Source organism: Balaenoptera physalus, assembly GCF_965194825.1.
Source record: "Balaenoptera physalus genome assembly, chromosome: 20".
Taxonomy (NCBI): domain Eukaryota; kingdom Metazoa; phylum Chordata; class Mammalia; order Artiodactyla; family Balaenopteridae; genus Balaenoptera; species Balaenoptera physalus.
The window spans coordinates 37,253,605-37,272,401 of NC_138901.1; the positions used below are offsets into that span (position 1 = coordinate 37,253,605).

At 39.3% G+C, this 18,797-nt stretch overlaps 1 protein-coding gene and 1 long non-coding RNA gene across 5 annotated transcripts in view; one reads left to right on the forward strand and one right to left on the reverse strand.

Annotated features, from left to right (window-relative positions):
* The window catches only part of ANKFN1 (ankyrin repeat and fibronectin type III domain containing 1), a 427,590-nt gene that overhangs the window by 254,397 nt on the left and 154,396 nt on the right, over positions 1-18,797 (forward strand). For all 4 annotated transcript variants that reach the window (XM_082439936.1, XM_082439937.1, XM_082439935.1 and 1 more), the window contains one exon: positions 15,465-15,599. Coding sequence is in view for 2 of the 4 variants with exons in the window: in XM_082439935.1 (XP_082296061.1) it covers positions 15,465-15,599 (135 nt within the window). In the remaining 2 variants the exon portion in view is untranslated. The remainder of the gene's footprint in view (positions 1-15,464; positions 15,600-18,797) is intronic.
* The window catches only part of LOC309649789, a 404,889-nt gene that overhangs the window by 217,879 nt on the left and 168,213 nt on the right, over positions 1-18,797 (reverse strand). The gene's annotated exons all lie outside the window — the stretch shown is intronic.

The following is an 18,797-nucleotide window of genomic DNA, read 5'->3' on the forward strand; positions in this document are numbered from 1 at the left end:
ACTACAGAAAAAAGAAAAAACAAAACCCAGAGTTAGTAGAAGGAAAGAAATCATAAAGATCAGAGCAGAAATAAATGAAATAGAAACAAAGAAAACAATAGCAAAGATCAATAAAGCTAAAAGCTTGTTCTTTGAGAAGATAAACAAAATTGATAAACCTTTAGCCAGATTCATCCAGAAAAAGAGGGAGAGGACTCGAATCAATAAAATTAGAAATGAAAAAGGAGAACTTACAATGGACACCGCAGAAATATAAAGCATCATAAGAGACTACTATGAACAACTGTATGCCAATAAAATGGACAACCTGAAAGAAATGGACAAATTCTTAGAAAGGTATAACCTTCCAAGACTGAAGAAAGAAATAGAAGAAATACAAAATATGAACAGACTAATCACAAGTAATAAAATTGAAACTTTGATTAAAAATCTTCCAACAAACAAAATCCAGGACCAGATGGCTTCACAGGTGAATTCTATCAAACATTTAGAGAAGAGCTAACACCCATCCTTCTCAAACTCTTCCAAAGAACTGCAGAGGAAGGAACACACCCAAACTCATTCTACAAGGCTACCATCACCCTGATACCAAAGCCAGACAAAGATACTACAAAAAAAGAAAATTACAGACCAATATCACTGATGAATATAGTTAAAAAAATCCTCAACAAAATACTAGCAAACAGAATCCAACAACATGTTAAAAGGATCATACACCATGATCAAGTGGGATTTATCCCAGGGATGCAAGGGTTCTTCAATATATGCAAATCAATCAATGTGATACACCATATTAACAAATTGAAGATTAAAAACCATATGATCATCTCAATAGATGCAGAAAAAGCTTTTGACAAAATTCAATACCCATTTATGATAAAAACTCTCCAGAAAGTGGGCATAGAGGGAACCTACCTCATCATAATAAAGGCCGTATATGAAAAACCCACAGCAAACATCATTCTCAATGGTGAAAAAATGAAAGCATTTCTTCTAAGATCAGGAACAAAACAAGGATGTCCACTCTCACCACTCTTATTCAGCATAGTTTTGGAAGTCCTACCCATGGCAATCAGAGAAGAAAAAGAAATAAAAGGAATACAAATTGGAAAAGAAGAAGTAAAACTGTCACTGTTTGCAGATGACATGATACTATACATAGAGAATCCTAAAGATGCCACCAGAAAACTACTAGAGCTAATCAATGAATTTGGTAAAGTTGCAGGATACAAAATTAATGAACAGAAATCTCTTGCATTCCTATACACTAACAACAAAAGATCAGAAAGAGAAATTAAGGAAACACTCCCGTTCACCATTGCAACAAAAAGAATAAAATACCTAGGAATAAACCTACCTAAGGAGGTAAAAGACCTGTACTCAGAAAACTATAAGACACAGATGAAAGAAATCAAAGATGACACAAACAGATGGAGAGATATACCATGTTCTTGGATGGGAAGAATCAATATTATGAAAATGACTATACTACCCAAAGCAATCTACAGATTCAATGCAATCCCTATCAAATTGCCAATGGCATTTTTTGCAAAACTAGAACCAAAAAAACTTAAAATTTGTATAGCGACACAGAAGACCCCAAAGAGCCAAAGCAATCTTGAGGGAGAAAAACGGAGCTGGAAGAATCAGACTCCCTGACTTCAGACTATACTACAAAGCTACAGTAATCAAGACAACATGGTACTGGCACAAAAACAGAAATATAGATCAATGGACCAGGATAGAAAGCCCAGAGATAAACCCACGCACCTATGGTCAACTAATCTATGACAAAGGAGGCAAGAATATATAATGGAGAAAAGACAGTCTCTTCAATAAGTGGTGCTGGGAAAACTGGGCAGCTACATGTAAAAGAATGAAATTAGAACACTCCCTAACACCATACACAAAAATAAGCTCCAAATTGATTAAAGACCTAAATGTAAGACTGGACACTATAAAACTCTTAGAGGAAAACATAGGCAGAACACTCTTTGACATAAATCACAGCAAGATCTTTTTTGACCGACCTCTTAGAGTAATGGAAATAAAAACAAAAATAAACAAATGGGACCTAATGAAACTTAAAAATTTTTGCACAGTAAAGGAAACTATAAACAAGACGAAAAGACAACCCTCAGACTGGGAGAAAATATTTGCAAATGAATCAATGGACAAAGGATTAATCTCCAAAATATATAAACAGCTCATGCAGCTCAATATTAAAAAAACACACAACCCAATCAAAAAATGGGCAAAAGACCTAAATAGACATTTCTCCATTGAAGACATACAGATGGCCAAGAGGCACATGAAAAGCTGCTCAACGTCACTAATTATTAGAGAAAGGCAAATCAAAACTACAATGAGGTATCACCTCACACCAGTTAGAATGGGCATCATCAGAAAATCTACAAACAACAAATGCTGGAGAGGGTGTGGAGTAAAGGGTACACTTTTGCACTGTTGGTGGGAATGTAAAGTGATACAGCCCTATGGAGAACAGTATGGAGGTTCCTTAAAAAACAAAAAATAGAATTACCATATGACCCAGCAATCCCACTACTGGGCATATACCCAGAGAAAACTGTAATTCAAAAAGACACATGATCCCCAATGTTCACTGCAGCACTATTTACAATAGCCAGGTCATGGAAGCATCCTAAACGCTCAATGACAGACAAATAGATAAAGAAGGTGTGGTACATATATACAATGGAATATTACTCAGCCATAATATTACTCAGAAACGAAATTGGGTCATTTGTAGAGATGTGATGGACCTAGAGACTGTCATACAGAGTGAAGTAAGTCAGAAAGAGAAAAACAAATATCATATATTAACGCATATAGGTGGAATCTAGAAAAATGGTACAGATGAACCAGTTTATAAGGCAGAAATAGAGACACAGATGTAGAGAACAAACGTATGGACACCAAGTGGGGGAAGCGGGGTGGGGTGGTGGTGGGATGAATTGGGAGAATGGGATTGACATATATACACTAATATGTATAAAATAGATAACTAATAAGAACCTGCTGTATAAAATAAAAGTTCAAAACAAAAATTCTTAACATAAAAAAAAATTTATCCAAATATTATAACTTGTAAAATACTTTTAACAGGTCAGTAATAATTGCATCAGCAATAGATCCTCTCGAAATTAAAAACATATTTTTGAGATTCACTTATATTGTCAAGTAATATTCCTCAGAATGACTAAACCACAATTTGTTGATCTGTTATCCTATTGATGACATTTGGTCTGTTTCCAGATTGGCTATTTTGACCAAAGCTACTATAAGTACTCTCATACAATTCTTTTTGTAGATACTTATTTTCCTCTCTTTTGGGTAAAACCCAAGGTAGAATTGCAGAGTCATAAGGTATATTATATTTAACTTTATAAGAAACTGCCAAACAGTTCTCCAAAGTTATTATACCATTTTATACTCCCTTTAACAATCTACGTGCATTCAGCCAGTTCTCACCATCCTCACTAACATTTGATGTCAGCCATTGTAGTAGGTGTAAACTGGTATCTCATTGCGGTTTTATTTTGCAATTCTCTGTTGACTAATCAAGTTGAGCGCCCTTCCATGTGCTTAGTGGCCATTTGTATATCTTCTGTTGTGATGCGTCTATTCAAGCATTTTGCAGGGTAACTACTATTAATTCCAATTTATAGATAAGAAAATTGAGTCTCCCAAAGTCAAGTGACTTGCCAAAGATTCACAGCTAAAAAGTAGCAAACTCAAAATCCTTTAGTCACATTTCCTTACCCTAGCTGGTATTTCATTTCCCAAGTACTCTACTTTTCAACGGATCCCTGACCTCAGCTTCCCTCATCTGTAACAGTCTACAGTGCCTGAGGGTCTGTTAGACAAGGGTGTGGTAGAAGAAGGTATAGATGTGGGGAAAGGAAAGCAGTAATGATGTTAAGTTAAATGAAAGCAACCATGGTCCTTTTTCAAACAAAACTCTAAACCATTTCGCTCTAACTCTGGGGTTCTTATGTGATGCCTGATGCCATCTCAGAAAGGAATCTACTCTCAGTCTCAACTGCTCAGTGCTACCAAGCTCAAAATAAACTCTTCTTGTTCAAGGGCAAGTGCGTTTCACTGGGCTACATGTAACTCTCTTCAGCCTATGTAGTCTTAATTTAATCACTTAAAATATAGCCACAATTTCTCCCACCCATATGTTGCATTGCACTAAATTAATATTTGGTTGATGAAGTATAAATGCTCCTAAGTGCTTGATTTTCTCACTTATATATCTAGAGGAGATGGTGAATCTGTAGTGTGGTGTGTGTTAGTGTTTGTATGTGCGTGTGTGTTTTAATTTAAGAAGTAAATGCATTTTGGAAGTGGACTATAAGGAAAATCTCTACTTTTCTTTGATGCTGAAGGTAAATTACTGAACGAGCAGTGAGAATGAATAACTAGCTTTGGTTGTATTTGACATGCTGAGTTTAAGTGTTGAGGATCTGAGAAATAAGTGGAACTTTGTGACCTCCTTTTCAAACCAAGCAGAGACTATCCTAGCTAGATTGGCAGCGCAGACGGAAGATGCCTGTTGCAGTCCTTTTAATCCTCTCTGAGCAAAGTCTTGGATTTTCCCCCCAAATAATGAACGAAGTGAATAAGCCATTGAGCCTCTAATTCCATTCAGTGCCTTTGCTCTCTTGCGAGGTGCATCCGGTAGGTCTGACAATGCCATAGAAGAATTACATTGAGTATCTGGCGTATGTAGTCCTTGAAAAAGCTCTGCTGAGCAAACTTACAAAGTGGCCAGGGCACCCCATTTGGCCCCTCCTGAGTCTGCTCTCATGGGATTTCAGAGTCTGGGACGGAGTAAAGAAAGGGAAGTGGGACAGAAGTCTGAAGACAGAACTAGGCCAGGAATAAAAGGGCTGTGCCAACATCTGTAAGGGGAAGATGGGAATAATAGAGATGAAGCTAAATTTTAACAAGATGAATCTAAAAAGCCTTCTTTAAAAGTATTATTACAACTTCTTTAACTTTATTTTTATTTCTTCCTGTTTATCTTTCTTCTTCAATTCGTTAAGTACTTCTTTGGTGCTGTGTGCTTTGGGTCAGATGCTACTGACATTTGCACAGCAAACTTGATCTGGCATTTTTAGGAGAAAGGCAAAGAAGTTTTTCTCTTCTGCCGAGAGCAATTTTAATGGGTAAAGCGGCATTTTCGGTCCAGTGTTTAAGTGACAGTGTAGACTACCTTTATAATTGCTGGGTCCTGTCCCACAGCTATAGGTCTTCATTATTATGTTTGAATGAGCAAATACAATTAACGTCTTCACTTCTCCTTTACCTTAGTATTTTGAATTCTCAACTCTTTATGATTATTTACAAAGACTTACGTCTACTCTACTAAGATTCTGATGTCGTGAAATTATGGAAATAAACCATTTGTCAAACTGGTGAGGTATTCCTTGTGGGGATAGGCAGGTAAGCAATCTGGTGAGGACTGGATCCCAGGCCATCCACACAGCTATCATCTAAGAAACTCTCGGGCTGCAAAGTAAATGGAGAAAGCAACCTGGAAAAGACGGCAGGCCTCTTCAGAGATTTATTTATTTATCAGTTAACCAAGGATAAGAGGACCTGTTGTGAAATTTGGTCTTAGGAACCGAGAATTCAACTTAAACCTGGACTTAAACTCCAAGCAGAAATATTCCTGGAAGAGTTTATAAAAATCCATTTTTGGCTGGCACTCAGGAGAAAAAAATAAATGAGGGTGGGAGGAGGAGAATTTTCTCTATGGCTTGACTGACCACCAAAACTACCCAGAGTATTACTCATGCAAATCACTCTTCACTGAGTGAAGACCTAGGGTAATCAAAAGATCAAATGCTCCCATGCAATATGGTAAGCATATACAAAAGCATCAGTCCTACCAATAGAAACATGTTGTTGACTTTATCCAAAGAAAATATGAATAGATATAGGGTTCTATTAATGAGGGAGGCACATCTACATTATTTATTTTTTAAAAAAGAAAACATTCCTGATAAATAACACATGTGTTATAAGCAGATTTCAATGCACTCTAGGGAAAGAAAGTTCACCTATATTGGTTCTGAAGTATCAGATCATACAGTGGACCCTCCATATCTGTGGGTTCCACATCTGTGGATTCAACCAACCGCCAATGAAAAATATTCAGGAAAAAAATTCCCAAAAGTTCCAAAAAAGCAAACAAATTTGTCATGAACCAGCAACTATTTACATAGTAGCATTTACATTGTATTAGATATTATTAAATATCTAGAGATGATATAAGATATACAGGAGGATGTGCCTAGGTTATATGCAAATAGTACACCATTTTTTATAAGGGACTGGAGCATGGAGGGGGCAGGAGGTTCCTGGAACCAATCCCCTGTGAATACAGAGAGACAAATGTATTTCCAGTACAAACCAAGAGCAGCTGTTTAGAAATACAGCAATTTGTCTTTGCGGCAGAGATACTCTTTTATGTGCTAAGTGCTCTTAGTAGCCTTTTGATATCATAGCATGCTAGAGCCAGAAGTGCCCTTCAAGATCTTCTAGTTTGACCCCTTCAACTAATAGAGGAGAAAGCTAAAAGTGTTCTTTTTTCAAAAAAAAAAAAGGTGGAGGGGGTGCGAGAAAATCTTTCAGAAGATTCTAGTTGATGTCAAGACACTACATATCAACCTGCTCAGACACTTGTGCAGAAAGGGACAACTCAACACGCCTTCATCTTTGACTCATAAGAAAGGTGTAAATTCCAACCATGTCGTTGGCTTTCCTGCTGGACTGTGGCTGATTTTGAAGTTAACAGAGTTAAAGAAGCCCATTGTAAAGTGTTTGTTTGGAAGGTTAGAATCTAAACTTACACTCCCTTGTCATGGTTATTTTTTTTTTAAGAAGATGACAAATTGGAGCTGCAGGAGGAGAGAGAATCCACCCATACTAGGAATAAGAGGATGCTCTTTCTGGTTTGTTATTGTTACTGTTGTTTTCCATGTGCTTCTGGGGATATCAGGTCGAGTCTGGGAATGTGGTGGATAATATGACAACAATTTCCTTCCTGGGATGTCCCTGAATGTCCAGCACAGTCAACATGCAATCAGACAATCTACAGCTGCACTGTTGCTGCTGACAACTTCATTATGCCTGTGATATTCAGATGGGTAATTCATTTCCCAAGCATGGCTATATCTCCTGATATGCCTAATGAGTTGAATGTAATTTTGTAATCTTTTGAAGATGAATGTCTACCCTTGTGTTTAGCTTTGTCCTAATATGGGAAACAATGATAGCCACCATTAGGAAACAGCATTGTAGCATTCAGCTTTTTAGTGCAGGTTGGGTCTCCAAACCACAAAGGCAGGAAACATTAGTGATTAGAATTATACACTAGATGTGGGTCACTTAATGTCCTTTGTAATGGCTTTTTTGCCTGCCTCTGCATTTAACCTTCCTATGGCCAGGGCATTCTACAAAATACAGTGGCCTTGCCAAGGATATAAAATTAGCTAATTAACGGTTCCAGGGATGTGGTGGGCTTTGGCAGTCACTTACCAATGCTGTCCTGAAATGGAAGAACTAGATGAGAAATAAGAAATGTGACCAATGTGTAGTATCCAACACCCAAGCTGCAATTTTTCTTTAAACTAGGAACAAAGTATAAAATGCATTCCTCTGAGTTCTCTTCAATTCAGTTGAATTAAACATATATGCATTGAATAACATCAATGATCATCAATGATGATACACAGGGGCCCCATCCTTGAGCTGAGAGGCAAATCCAATGGTCAGTGAGGTCTGAGTCCTGCCCTCCTAGAGATCTCAATCCAGTAAGGAAAGGAGAGCCCCAAGTAACTCTAACAATGTTAGACTGTGCTGAGAGCACTAAAGCAGTTACAAATACCAGAGTGAAACAAGAGAAAGACACTCCATTTGGGGAACATAAAAGAGAAAGTTAACATGCAGTCTCCAAAGCCTTCTACCTTCCAATCTGAATTCTTTTGAGAGACTCTGTTCTCCTGAGAATCTTACTTAAGTCAACTTCTTAGCTCTGAGAGTTGGGACTCTTCATCTTATCTGATTTCTCAGTGCTTTTCAGTTGTCATTGATGATGATCAGTTCCAAGTATCCCATACGAAAATGGAGAAGTCAACATAAAGATAGGTCTAAGCATCTTTCAGCTTGCCCTTTTTTCTACCACCACACCTGTTTTCTTGACTTTATAAAAGTAAATCCTACTAGGCAGACTCTTATTGGCAGCTAGAAAATAGAGATAGATTCTGTGCTAATACTTTTAACTGCATATTTTTTATATTAAGATTTTCTTTACAAAAAAAAAAAAAGGAAGAGGAGGAGAAAGAGAATACATAGGAGAAGGAGGAAGTGGAGGAAGAGTACACCTAAAATTCAGAAGTCATTTATCCTTCAGTATTCTGGCTCATCAGCTTGACTACTTTGACTTGCATATTGAACCCTTATAAAAGTCCTTATGGACTCCAATTTCCATGCTTCCTGGTGAAGATTCATATGATTTGATGGGTCAGTGTACATGTACATAAGGTTTTGAAACCATGTAGTCCGCCAGTTGCTTTATTGTCCCGATCTAAGCAAACTCTTTCTCTGAATTATAAACACATGAACTATCAAATTCTAGGGCATTAACAATTTCATTTTTAAATTGTTTTAGGATTCTACACAACATTCTTAAAGTAAGTAAAGACACAAAAGTCCCTTTGATTTTGAGTTGCAAACAAAAGACCTCCCCAGAGAAATAGCCAAAATGAATGTTGTGAATGGAGAGGAGTCCCAGTGTCTCTGGGAGGGCTCATCGTCCTCCCCTACAACCTCAGTACAGTCCAAATTTCACTATACAGAGGCATGATCACGATCTATTTAGCAACCCATTTACTGTAAATGCTCTTCTTTATGATAGAATGTAGATGGCCTTGGGGGTGGTTGCGAGGAGAAGTAACCTGTGCTAATTCCTCTTGGAGAGATTTAGGTGAATGCTGCCACCTATTGATAGGTGAAATATATGCCACAAATTCCTACTCTGACATGGTATTGTGCTAATTAATGTTTATCAGAGCAAATCTCATTACTCAGTTGGCCAAAACATTTTAACAGCCCTAAGTTCATAATTCTTCATGTATTTGTCATTAAAAAATAAGTACGTTATACTAATTTAAAACAACCCACAAACTGTATTTCTGGGAAGAGGCAAAGGAGTGAGGTACAAATGCCATGAGTTTTGCAATCAGAGATCTGGGTTTGAGTCCCAGATCAGCCCCTTAGTGCACATAAACACGTTAACTAATCTCTCTGAACCTTAGTTTCCTCATCAGTAAAAAGTGGATAATCCTCTTTGTGTGAAGATTCAGTGGTACTGCTGTATGACACACAGGAGGTATTTGATAAATGGCAGCATTTATTATTATTTTTTCACTGAGTTATTAAAAGTAACTATTTCTGATGCAATGATTGGTAATATGACAAACCACATCATGTTTCAGACTCTGGTGAACTCTTCTGCGTGGTTCAGTTATCCTTCGGCAATGCTACTTGTCTAGCATAGTATCTTTGACATTCAAAATTAAGACAGTGTGAACATAAATATTAGAACTTTAAGTGTGCCAATTGAGAAAATGAGGATAAATGAGCTTCATTACCAAACGTCTCCCGACTGCCCTAGAGGATATATGGGGCTGAGCAGATAAAGAATTATGATAAAACTTTAGAGCTGCGTATAAATGGGGCTTTGTGACCTGCTGGATAAGGTTGAGACTTAGAGCCAGACCTAGGAGGTTCACATTCCTTCCTCTGCATGGTGTGGGGATCCCGGGCTCACACAGACAATAGGGGATTCATAGCTTGAGAATTCTAATGATGACTGAAAGGAGGGTGGCAGCCAGAACAAGAAGACTTTTCAGAAGCAGGACCCTGATTATCACATCGGTGCTACAGCCCAGCGAGAGGCTGCTGAGAGGCCGAATGAAGCCGTTCTTGGAAAGCTTTCAGTGAAGTGTTTGTAACCTCCTTAAGAGAATCCCATTTCTCAAAAATGCAACTCTGGAAAATCTCACATGATTAGTTCAGATAAACACCCTGTCATCAAATCATACTAGAAGTCATACGGACCATCTCTTTTTGAAGAGTCTTTTTGAATGTCATGAGTCTAAGTTTCCAAGACTTAGAGAAAAAAATCCAAAAGAGGGTTTCTCAGGATATTTGAGGACCTTTACTTTTAGTCTGAAAGGTCAACTGGCGCTTAAAACAAAATAATCAAGAAATACCATGCCTATGAACAGTCTGCACCTTTTGAAAAGGTCTGCTTGGGACTGAATAGCCAATGCCCTCCCCCACCCCTTTTTCTTTTTTCTTTGGGGCTTAGAAATTGAGAGGGAGGAGGAGGAAGAGTTTCACATTCATTACTAACAACTTCACACATAATAAGCATGTTCAGATACACCCTGGGGTGTTAGTTTTCTTTTCCTATTTTTTGTCTCCTTTTTGGCAGCTTTTCCTATTTTTTTGTCTCCTTTTTAGCAGCTTTCGATAAGTAGCACATTTTAATTTTGAAAAAAGAATCAGAGCCGTTACTGAGCAGCCTCGCCCTAAGGAAGGTCAGGAGATTAGGGAGCGGAAGTAGGCTGGCCAAACTCTTTACTGACCACAGTAAGGGACTGCCATTTTCTTCCCATAATTTAATTTTGGGACTCTGATGAAAAGGCACCCCCTTAAAAAAATCTTCACTGAAAAAAAAGAGTGAAAAACGGTTAGAAAATGGTCATCAGAAAGTGATCAATTTAAATGTGTCTTACAAACAAACCACATGGAACTCACCGCAGGGCAGACATGCATTTGCAATGGACTTTCTCAAAATATGGGCATGCTTTTGCAAGAGACAGTGGACATTAGTAGCTTCTGATGTTGGTGGATTTTGGCCTAATTTCACAAGTGTTCTGAAATTCTAAACGTTGCACTTCACAAATCAGAGAACAGTACAATACTAAAAGGAATCTTTGAATTTAACTGGCCTAACTTCCAGTTTTCAAGTGGGAAAACTGAGACCTCGTGATAGAAAGTAACTTGCCCAAGGTCACACAGCTGATGAGGAGAGCTCAAGGACTCAAAGTCCCCATCCCAAACCAGGGTTCTTTCCACTGAGCTAAACAACTCCAAGATGGGAAACTGCAAACCCTCACACTTAATCAGGAAATCTTTCAAGGGAAATTCTACACCCTTCCCCTTGCAAATGGTCCTATGTGTTGCCAGAGGTAGTTCATCTGCCACAGCCTCTACTGACTTCTTTAGTTGCTGCTGAATGGCTTCTTCAAAGCAGTCTAGGCACATTCACCTGGCTCCAAGGACTCGGTCTCCTGCTCTCTTCTCTGTCCTCAAAAGGTGCTCACAGCACGACGTGAATGCCTAAATTATCTCTATGTTTGTGTAGGGGGATCGATATCACTGTCATCTGCCATCATGCAAGTTAAAACTCAGCTTATTTCTCCATTTCACTTCCTCCACCTGACCTGCTGACAAATCCTTTAAGTTCTACCTCCAAAGAGTGTCTCATGTTCATTTCCTAATCTACACACTCACAGACCCTCACCATCAATGTCCTCCTGCTTCCAGGTTCTTACCACTTCAGTTCATGGTCCATGATGGCTAGACTTAGAGGGATCTTTAATCAGCTGCACTGACATTCTCCTGCTCAAATCTCTGTCACCTATACGATAAAGCCCAAAACTATTTCATGCAGTGTTTGAGTGCTCTCCATTCTAGCCCCTGTCTACTTTTGGAACCTAAATTCCATTAGGTCCTCCCATCACCATTTACTCCAACAGGACTACTTGTCAATCCCCCAATATTCTAGGAATTCTGTGCATTGTCTCCATTCCCTTCTCTTCTTTTCAACCTCCAGAGGTCTTCATTCCTCCAGATCCAGTTTAAATGCAACCTTCTCTGTAAATCTTTCCTAAGCATCTCGGAAGGAAGTGATAATTCTTTTGTGCTCCCTTAGCACATTGCTCATACTTTTTTATGACACATTTACTTCTACCCTGTATTATAATAAGTTTCACCTCTCTCACTAAATAGATCTCTTTTATCTTTCAAAAGATGTCTCATTCAACTTTGTACCCCTCCTCACCGTACTGTTTCATCCAATGCTTTGCATATAATAAGTGCTTTTCTTTCTTAATATTTATTGAGCATTTTCTATCTGCAAGATACTAGGCCAGGCGGTGTAAAGGCTGGAGGAAGAAATTTTGAAAAATAAGTAAAATGCAATCCTTGTCTTCAAAGGAACTTTAATCAGTGAGACATGTTCACGAATAACCTAAGCAAGTGAACTAACCGTGGGGGTGGAGCTGGGTGGAGGGGAAGTGCTGAGCATGGAACAAACATTCTCAATGTTCCAAATGAGAACACTGATATTATGATGTGGAGGGTGGGGCGATGGGGGAGGAGCAGAGGGAAAGAAAGGGCAAGGCTGCTTTTAAACGCCATCTCTGAGCTGTGGTCATTATTAGAGTCCTGTCTAGGTCTGGCTGATCCAACCCATCCTTCCCCCAATACCAGAGTAATCTTCCTAAAGCAAGACTCTGATCATTTAATTCCCTGTTCAGATGTTTGTTGTTGAATGAATCAGCATCAAATAATTGCAGGCTTATGTTAAGTGTTATGGAGAATACCAGTTTGTAGAAATGAGACAAACTCCAGGAAACAGCTGGAGAACAAAAAGCAAGAACATGCCGTGAAAGTGCTGGGGGGTATGGGACAAAGTAAATGTGTGATCAGTATGGGCTGAGATTAATCGAGAAGGAATAATCAGAGGAGACAAGCATTCAGTGATGGCCACTTGGCAAGAAAAACTAGATGTACTAAGTGAACTTTAGGGTTCCTTTCAATTCTCAGACCCCTGTTATTCTTTGAGATGGTTTATTCATCATTCAATAAATTCATGCTAAGCCCTTCAACAAAACACTCACTAAATATTTTTTGAGCACCTTCTATGTGCCAGGAACTCTGCTAGACACTGGAGATAGAGCAGTGAATAAAAGACTTTGCACTTAAACTCTTACAGTAAAATGGGGATGATTGATGTTAAACAAGTAAACGCGAGAAAATGTGATGGATATAATGATGGGAGGGTATAAGGTCCTAGAGGTCCACAGAGTGGGGACCCTAATAGCCCAGGGACTAGAAAAATATCCCTGAGAGATGATGTTTGAGTCAAGACTCTAAGGCCGTACATGCGTTAGCCAGACAAAAGGGACTGAGCATTCAGACAGAAGAAAATCATATGCAGAATTCTGGAGTTAAGAGACAGTATGGCATGTCCAAGGAACTGAAAGACATTCAAAAAGGCTACAGCATGGAAGGCAAGTAGGAAGGTGGTAAGAAATTAGGCTAGAAGGATAGGCAGAGCCAGATTATGGAGAATTTTGCTAAAGTATGTTTGGGAGTTTATACTTATTGGCAGGCTTTTCATAACATTAAAGTATTTGGCACAGTGTTTCTAGCCTACTAAGTAATAATAAATGTCTGTTGAGGGGTGGATTAATAAATGAACAGATGAATGAATGGATCTCCTTTGCAATAGACACGGGCTCATGAAATGACTCAGTCTTGAGCATTTGCTCCAGAAAGCAATGCCACTATTACAGGCGGAATCATCCCCTTAGGTTTGCATAGCAGATTAAACTAATGACCCCTGTGAGGCAGCCCCTAACCTTAGTAGAATTACTCAGTCACCTGGCTTACCCTAGCAGATGGAATTTAAGTCAATCTGCATTAAAGTCAAAGCTTTCCTAGAGATAAGGGTAAAGTTTTACCTGGCAATCATTTAGGCTTAAGCTGCGAAAGGGTAGCCTGACTCTCTCTTAATCCTTGATGAAAAAATAGCCTTCTCAACCTCAAGGGCATGCATATTCCCAAATTAGATTATTTCTAGCAATGCTTCCATGGACGAATAAATTCAATGAGAGAAAGGGAGAAAAAATGTTCCAGAGAGAGAATTTCCCTTTCAAATGAGAAAAGAAAAAGTAAAACAATTGTGGAAAACTTAACGGAACTCCTCCTTTGGACACCCAGGTTTTATGTCACTGAGCCTTACCTCGGATCCCGGCTCTAGAAGAGCCACTTGTTAGGGATGAGTAAGATGCTGTCTCTAGAAAGGGGGAGATTTTCAGGAATACAAGATATCATTCCCGGGATTCTAATGAATTACCAGGCCAAATATTAACACTCCACCCTCTGGTTTATAACCAAGAGACTTTCTCCGGATTTGCTACAGGGTCACATTCAACATAGGGGAGTTGATTCAGCTCCAGGTGTAAATCACAGACCAACATCAGTGCCTAGTAAAAGAGTCCAAAATTATTTCTGAAGGTATCACAGAAGCTAAGCTTTCATTTGGCAGAAAGAGAATCTGAATAGAGCTTTAGAAAGATTCTCAATGCTGTTGCTAGGGACGTGTGTGTATCTATGTGTGTATGTGTGTGCGTGCATGTGTGGTATTCCTATGTGCTCTCAGTCAGCAATGCCTCCCTAAATTTAATAAGCAGCCTGTGAAGGTCATGTGTCATTTTATTTCAGAGAGAAACATGATAAGTGCCTACATAAGTGGCTTTCTAGGAAATCCATTCTGTGTCTTATTAGTCACATAAAGCATAACGATGTGAAAGGAGCCAGGTGCATCCAGATGAGGCTGGAATGGAAGCACTGAAATCTTTTTTCCTAAGACTGAGGCTTTTGGTGTCTTAAGTCCCAAGTCTGCTGACTACTTTCTCAGAACCTGCTCAGGCAAAAACTCTAGCATTGGCTGAGCAGCCCCGACTGGATTGGGAGCTTTCTAAAGATGCCCCTAGTTCCTGCTGGGAGCTTGTAAAGGATTGCACATGTGCCACAAGGTGAGAGGATGTGGCTGCCACCTGTGTGCTTCTGGTCCCAAGCAGCTGTGGGAGTAAGGGAGTGCCTGGACCCAGGAGAGCTGTGGACCATTTGCAGTTACAGATTGCTGGATGGGCTCCTGGATGCCAGACGATATTTCTTCCCCGGCAGTTAACATAGTGCAAAGCTAACTGGCTGCCTCGTTGCCCCTTTGCTCATCCTTGAGTAACAATCCATTTCGATTCAGTCTTGTTTGCCATGGAGCTGGTTGTCCAGGCCAGCCTTTCCTGATGGACCTCACAGTTACAATAGGCTAAAGACGCAAGGAAGTCATGGCATCAATTTACTACATGCACAAGGGCTTGAGAAATCAAGCCTTCCCGGGGCTGCAGTCCTGAGAGTACACCTAGATTCTGAGCCAGGCTGTTTCCTTCCCCTATTATCTCCCCGTGTATCATTTGCTCTTTTGTTTTGCATTAAGAGTAGCTTAGTGATCATGGACTTCAGCTCTCACCTGTAGTGATCCTCCTCGCATTTTATTCTTTACACAGAATAGGAAGGAGGTTTGCTTGCTTTGCACAGAGGCTGAGCCACAGGAGAAAGCAAAGCCAATGTGATTTATTGAATGAAAGCACTGGACAATTACCAACAACTTGTTCCTCTGCTGCCTCAGACAACCTAAACTGGTAAGTCCCATTTATTGTTGTCTTTCTTCGTGTGAATGTGGGGCTTTCTTAGTTACCGATTATTTTTTAAATGTGTATGTATTGCTGTGGTTTAAATGATTTTAAAAATCTGCATCTTCCAAAGTTAGCTGCAGGCAGTCCATGAAGAATGCACACAAGACATACTGAGTGGCTCTGCAGTAGCACATACACGTTTATGTGGATAGGTAAGGATGGGGGCAGAGAAGCCCCATTTCTGATAATTGGTCATTTTGTTTGCAGCAAGCTTAAGGACATTTTGTGCTTGCATAACTGATTAGCATTAGCTATGAAAAATACATTATTCTTTTGTTGTGTAAGATCATTTTCCACTCGGGTTCCTGAGTACCTACAAAATACTTGTTGGATCAGGTAAAGATGGACCCCATCACGCTGATAATCCTGAATACAAATGCAGGCATATTGCAGTCTTTAATCCAGTTTGCAGGGTGGACATCCAGAAAGGAATGCCAGCATTCTGTCCATCCTGGGTGGGCATGCTCATAAATAACATCATGATTGTGATGTTGAGGATACCTGCCAAGGGGACACAATGGACATGCATGCAAACCCTTGCTTGATCCACTGCCACTTTTACCCCCATGTTTCTTAAGTCCTTTACTCCATGAAGATATATGGTTGGGAGGATGCCCTAGGTTTGAAAGTTGGATATTTTGAGTCCCCTGTTACCCATGCTGGTTGTTGGCCCAGCCAAGGCTGCTGGAAATACCATTGATAATCAAGGCTAAGTTTGCTTCTATGCTGGGCCCCCGAAATCCCTGTACTCTCATTTAATTTTCTCATTTCCTAAATAAGATGTAAGCCAGTTTCTGCGGAAGGGGAGAGTGAATGGAGAAAGCTGTTGCTTTTCCTACCACCACCACCATGTCTCCTTAGTCTTTTGTTTGCCTGGTTACTGCAAGACTTTATGGCAGCATCAATCCATCTCTGGTGGGCTCCGAGTCCACATAAATGTCATATAGAATTTAATGTCTTTGGTGCACTCTATCTGCAGTATATCATTGGCTATTCAGATGAAGTTGTGGCCTTGGGTGCTGACAAGGATGGATGATGTTGGAACAGTGAGCAGCATGCTTCTTTAAATAAAAGCCAAAGTTAAGAAATCTGAGAGATGGGTGGCGTTTTGCCTGGTAGAAAGTATCCCCAGGCCACTCAATCACAAGGGCAGGGTCATTCTGCCACATGATTTGGCTGTTTCACAAATGATGGCATCCTAACAGAAAGGAGACAGCATTGCTTAGTGGTGAGAGACATCAGGAAAGCAAGTCCCTTCTGCTGGTTCTAAGACTAAGTGTGTGTCTTTGAGAAATTCACTTACTCTCCCTGAATTTCCATTCCTTCCATTCCTGATTGTTTCAAAGAAGATATGCTAAGCTCGATTAATGTATCCATGAGATACTACTTAAATCTTTCTTGTTAAAGAATGTAATAGGTAATTAAGATCATTGTTCATACACTTTAATCCAGAGATCATGCATCAGAAACCCGCAAATGAGATTTTATGTGGGGATGAGGAGATGCCTGCCCCTTCCCCCATCTAATGGATATGGAGTAGTCTGAAGGAAGCACGATTACCCTTAGGGAATTAGAAGGGGAGAATAGACATGAAAAATGTCATTTTTAAAAAACTTAAAATTCAAATAAATAAGTCATGTAAATATTTTTTTTCATTATTGGTCAATAATAACTGATTTTCTATACCTAGGATGACAAGATACTGAAGGTCTTAAATGTTTGAAATAAACAAACGTGGAAATATTTGGGTGGACTTAACTCAGGGATGAGAAAAACCCATGTATTGAATTTATGACAATTTTCAGATGTTCAAATTAACCCCATACCCATGTACATGGAATTAGCAGCTGTAAATGTACTGTGATTTCATTCTAGAAGGCTCATTTACGAAAAAATCACACACACAAAAAATTCCATCTCTAGGATTGAGGTACCTGAAATTCTTTTATCAGGAATTCAGTTAAGTATTGCTGTCTTTTATTAAATACAGATATTTCTTAGGAGGAGTAATAAATTAAGCCACCAATACTTTATCATAAATGAATGTATTAAATGTTTTCTACCTCAGGGGAAACCCAAAGAATGCTGCATTAATATTATATTAATTATCCTGCTTTCTTTTGATTTCATACATGTCTCCAAGAACTTCCCTCATAATTATTATTTCACTCTTGATCAGAAAACTAAGTAGTCTTTAGGACAAGCCAAGTCCTTTTTGTGTGGAATGCTTGGCTTAGACAATATCATCTAGATTTCTTCTAGGCCCTTGAGAGTCACACTGTGGAAAGCTGAACTTACCATCTTTCTCCTTTAAATCCACTCTTCTTCCTGTGTTCTTTTGTTTTTGTTTTTTTTTTTTTAAATTATTGGTGGAACCATTATTTGGCTAGTTAGTCAAGCAAAGCTCATAGAAGTTACCTTCATATTTCCTGATTCCTTTAGCCCTTCCACCCAATCACTAACAAAGCTTGGTCCATTTTACTTTCTTCATCTTTTTAACCTGTCCAGCCCTCTCCATGCCTATTGTCACATACTGTAGTTGAAGTCACCAGCTCTCACAGGGACTTCTTCAAGACCTTCAGACTTGGTTGTCACTTGTCACTGGTCCCACCACAACCCTCTCCCTTTCAAATCACCCCCTGGATGCCTCCAGAGTAATTCTCTAAAAATGCAAATATCAGCTTTTTCTTAAAGTTCTCTAGTGATTCCCTGCTGTTAACAGGTTGAAATCTATGCTCCTTAGCATGGCATGTGAAGTCCTTGATAGCCTGGCCCTGCTACCTCTCCAGGCCCCTTTCCGAAGTTCCTGGCATGGTGGATGAAATGTACCAGTGAACGTGTCAGAGCTCAGAAAAATACCATTAGGGCTCCTGTGGACATTGACTTACCAGCAGCACCATGACAGTTCACATTTCCATGTCCTAACCTGAGCTATTCTACCTAGAATGACTTTTTCTTTCCTTCCTAAATTGCTGCTCCGGCATCACCTTCTCTAATCCATTTCCCCACACCCTGTTCTCCCATGACCACCTCCTGTTACCCATGAAGTTAATCAATTATCCCTTTTGCTACTTCTTTGCCTTAGGCATTTGAGAGCAGTGTCTAGAGGTTAATTTATCAGATATAGACCCATATTACCTGGGC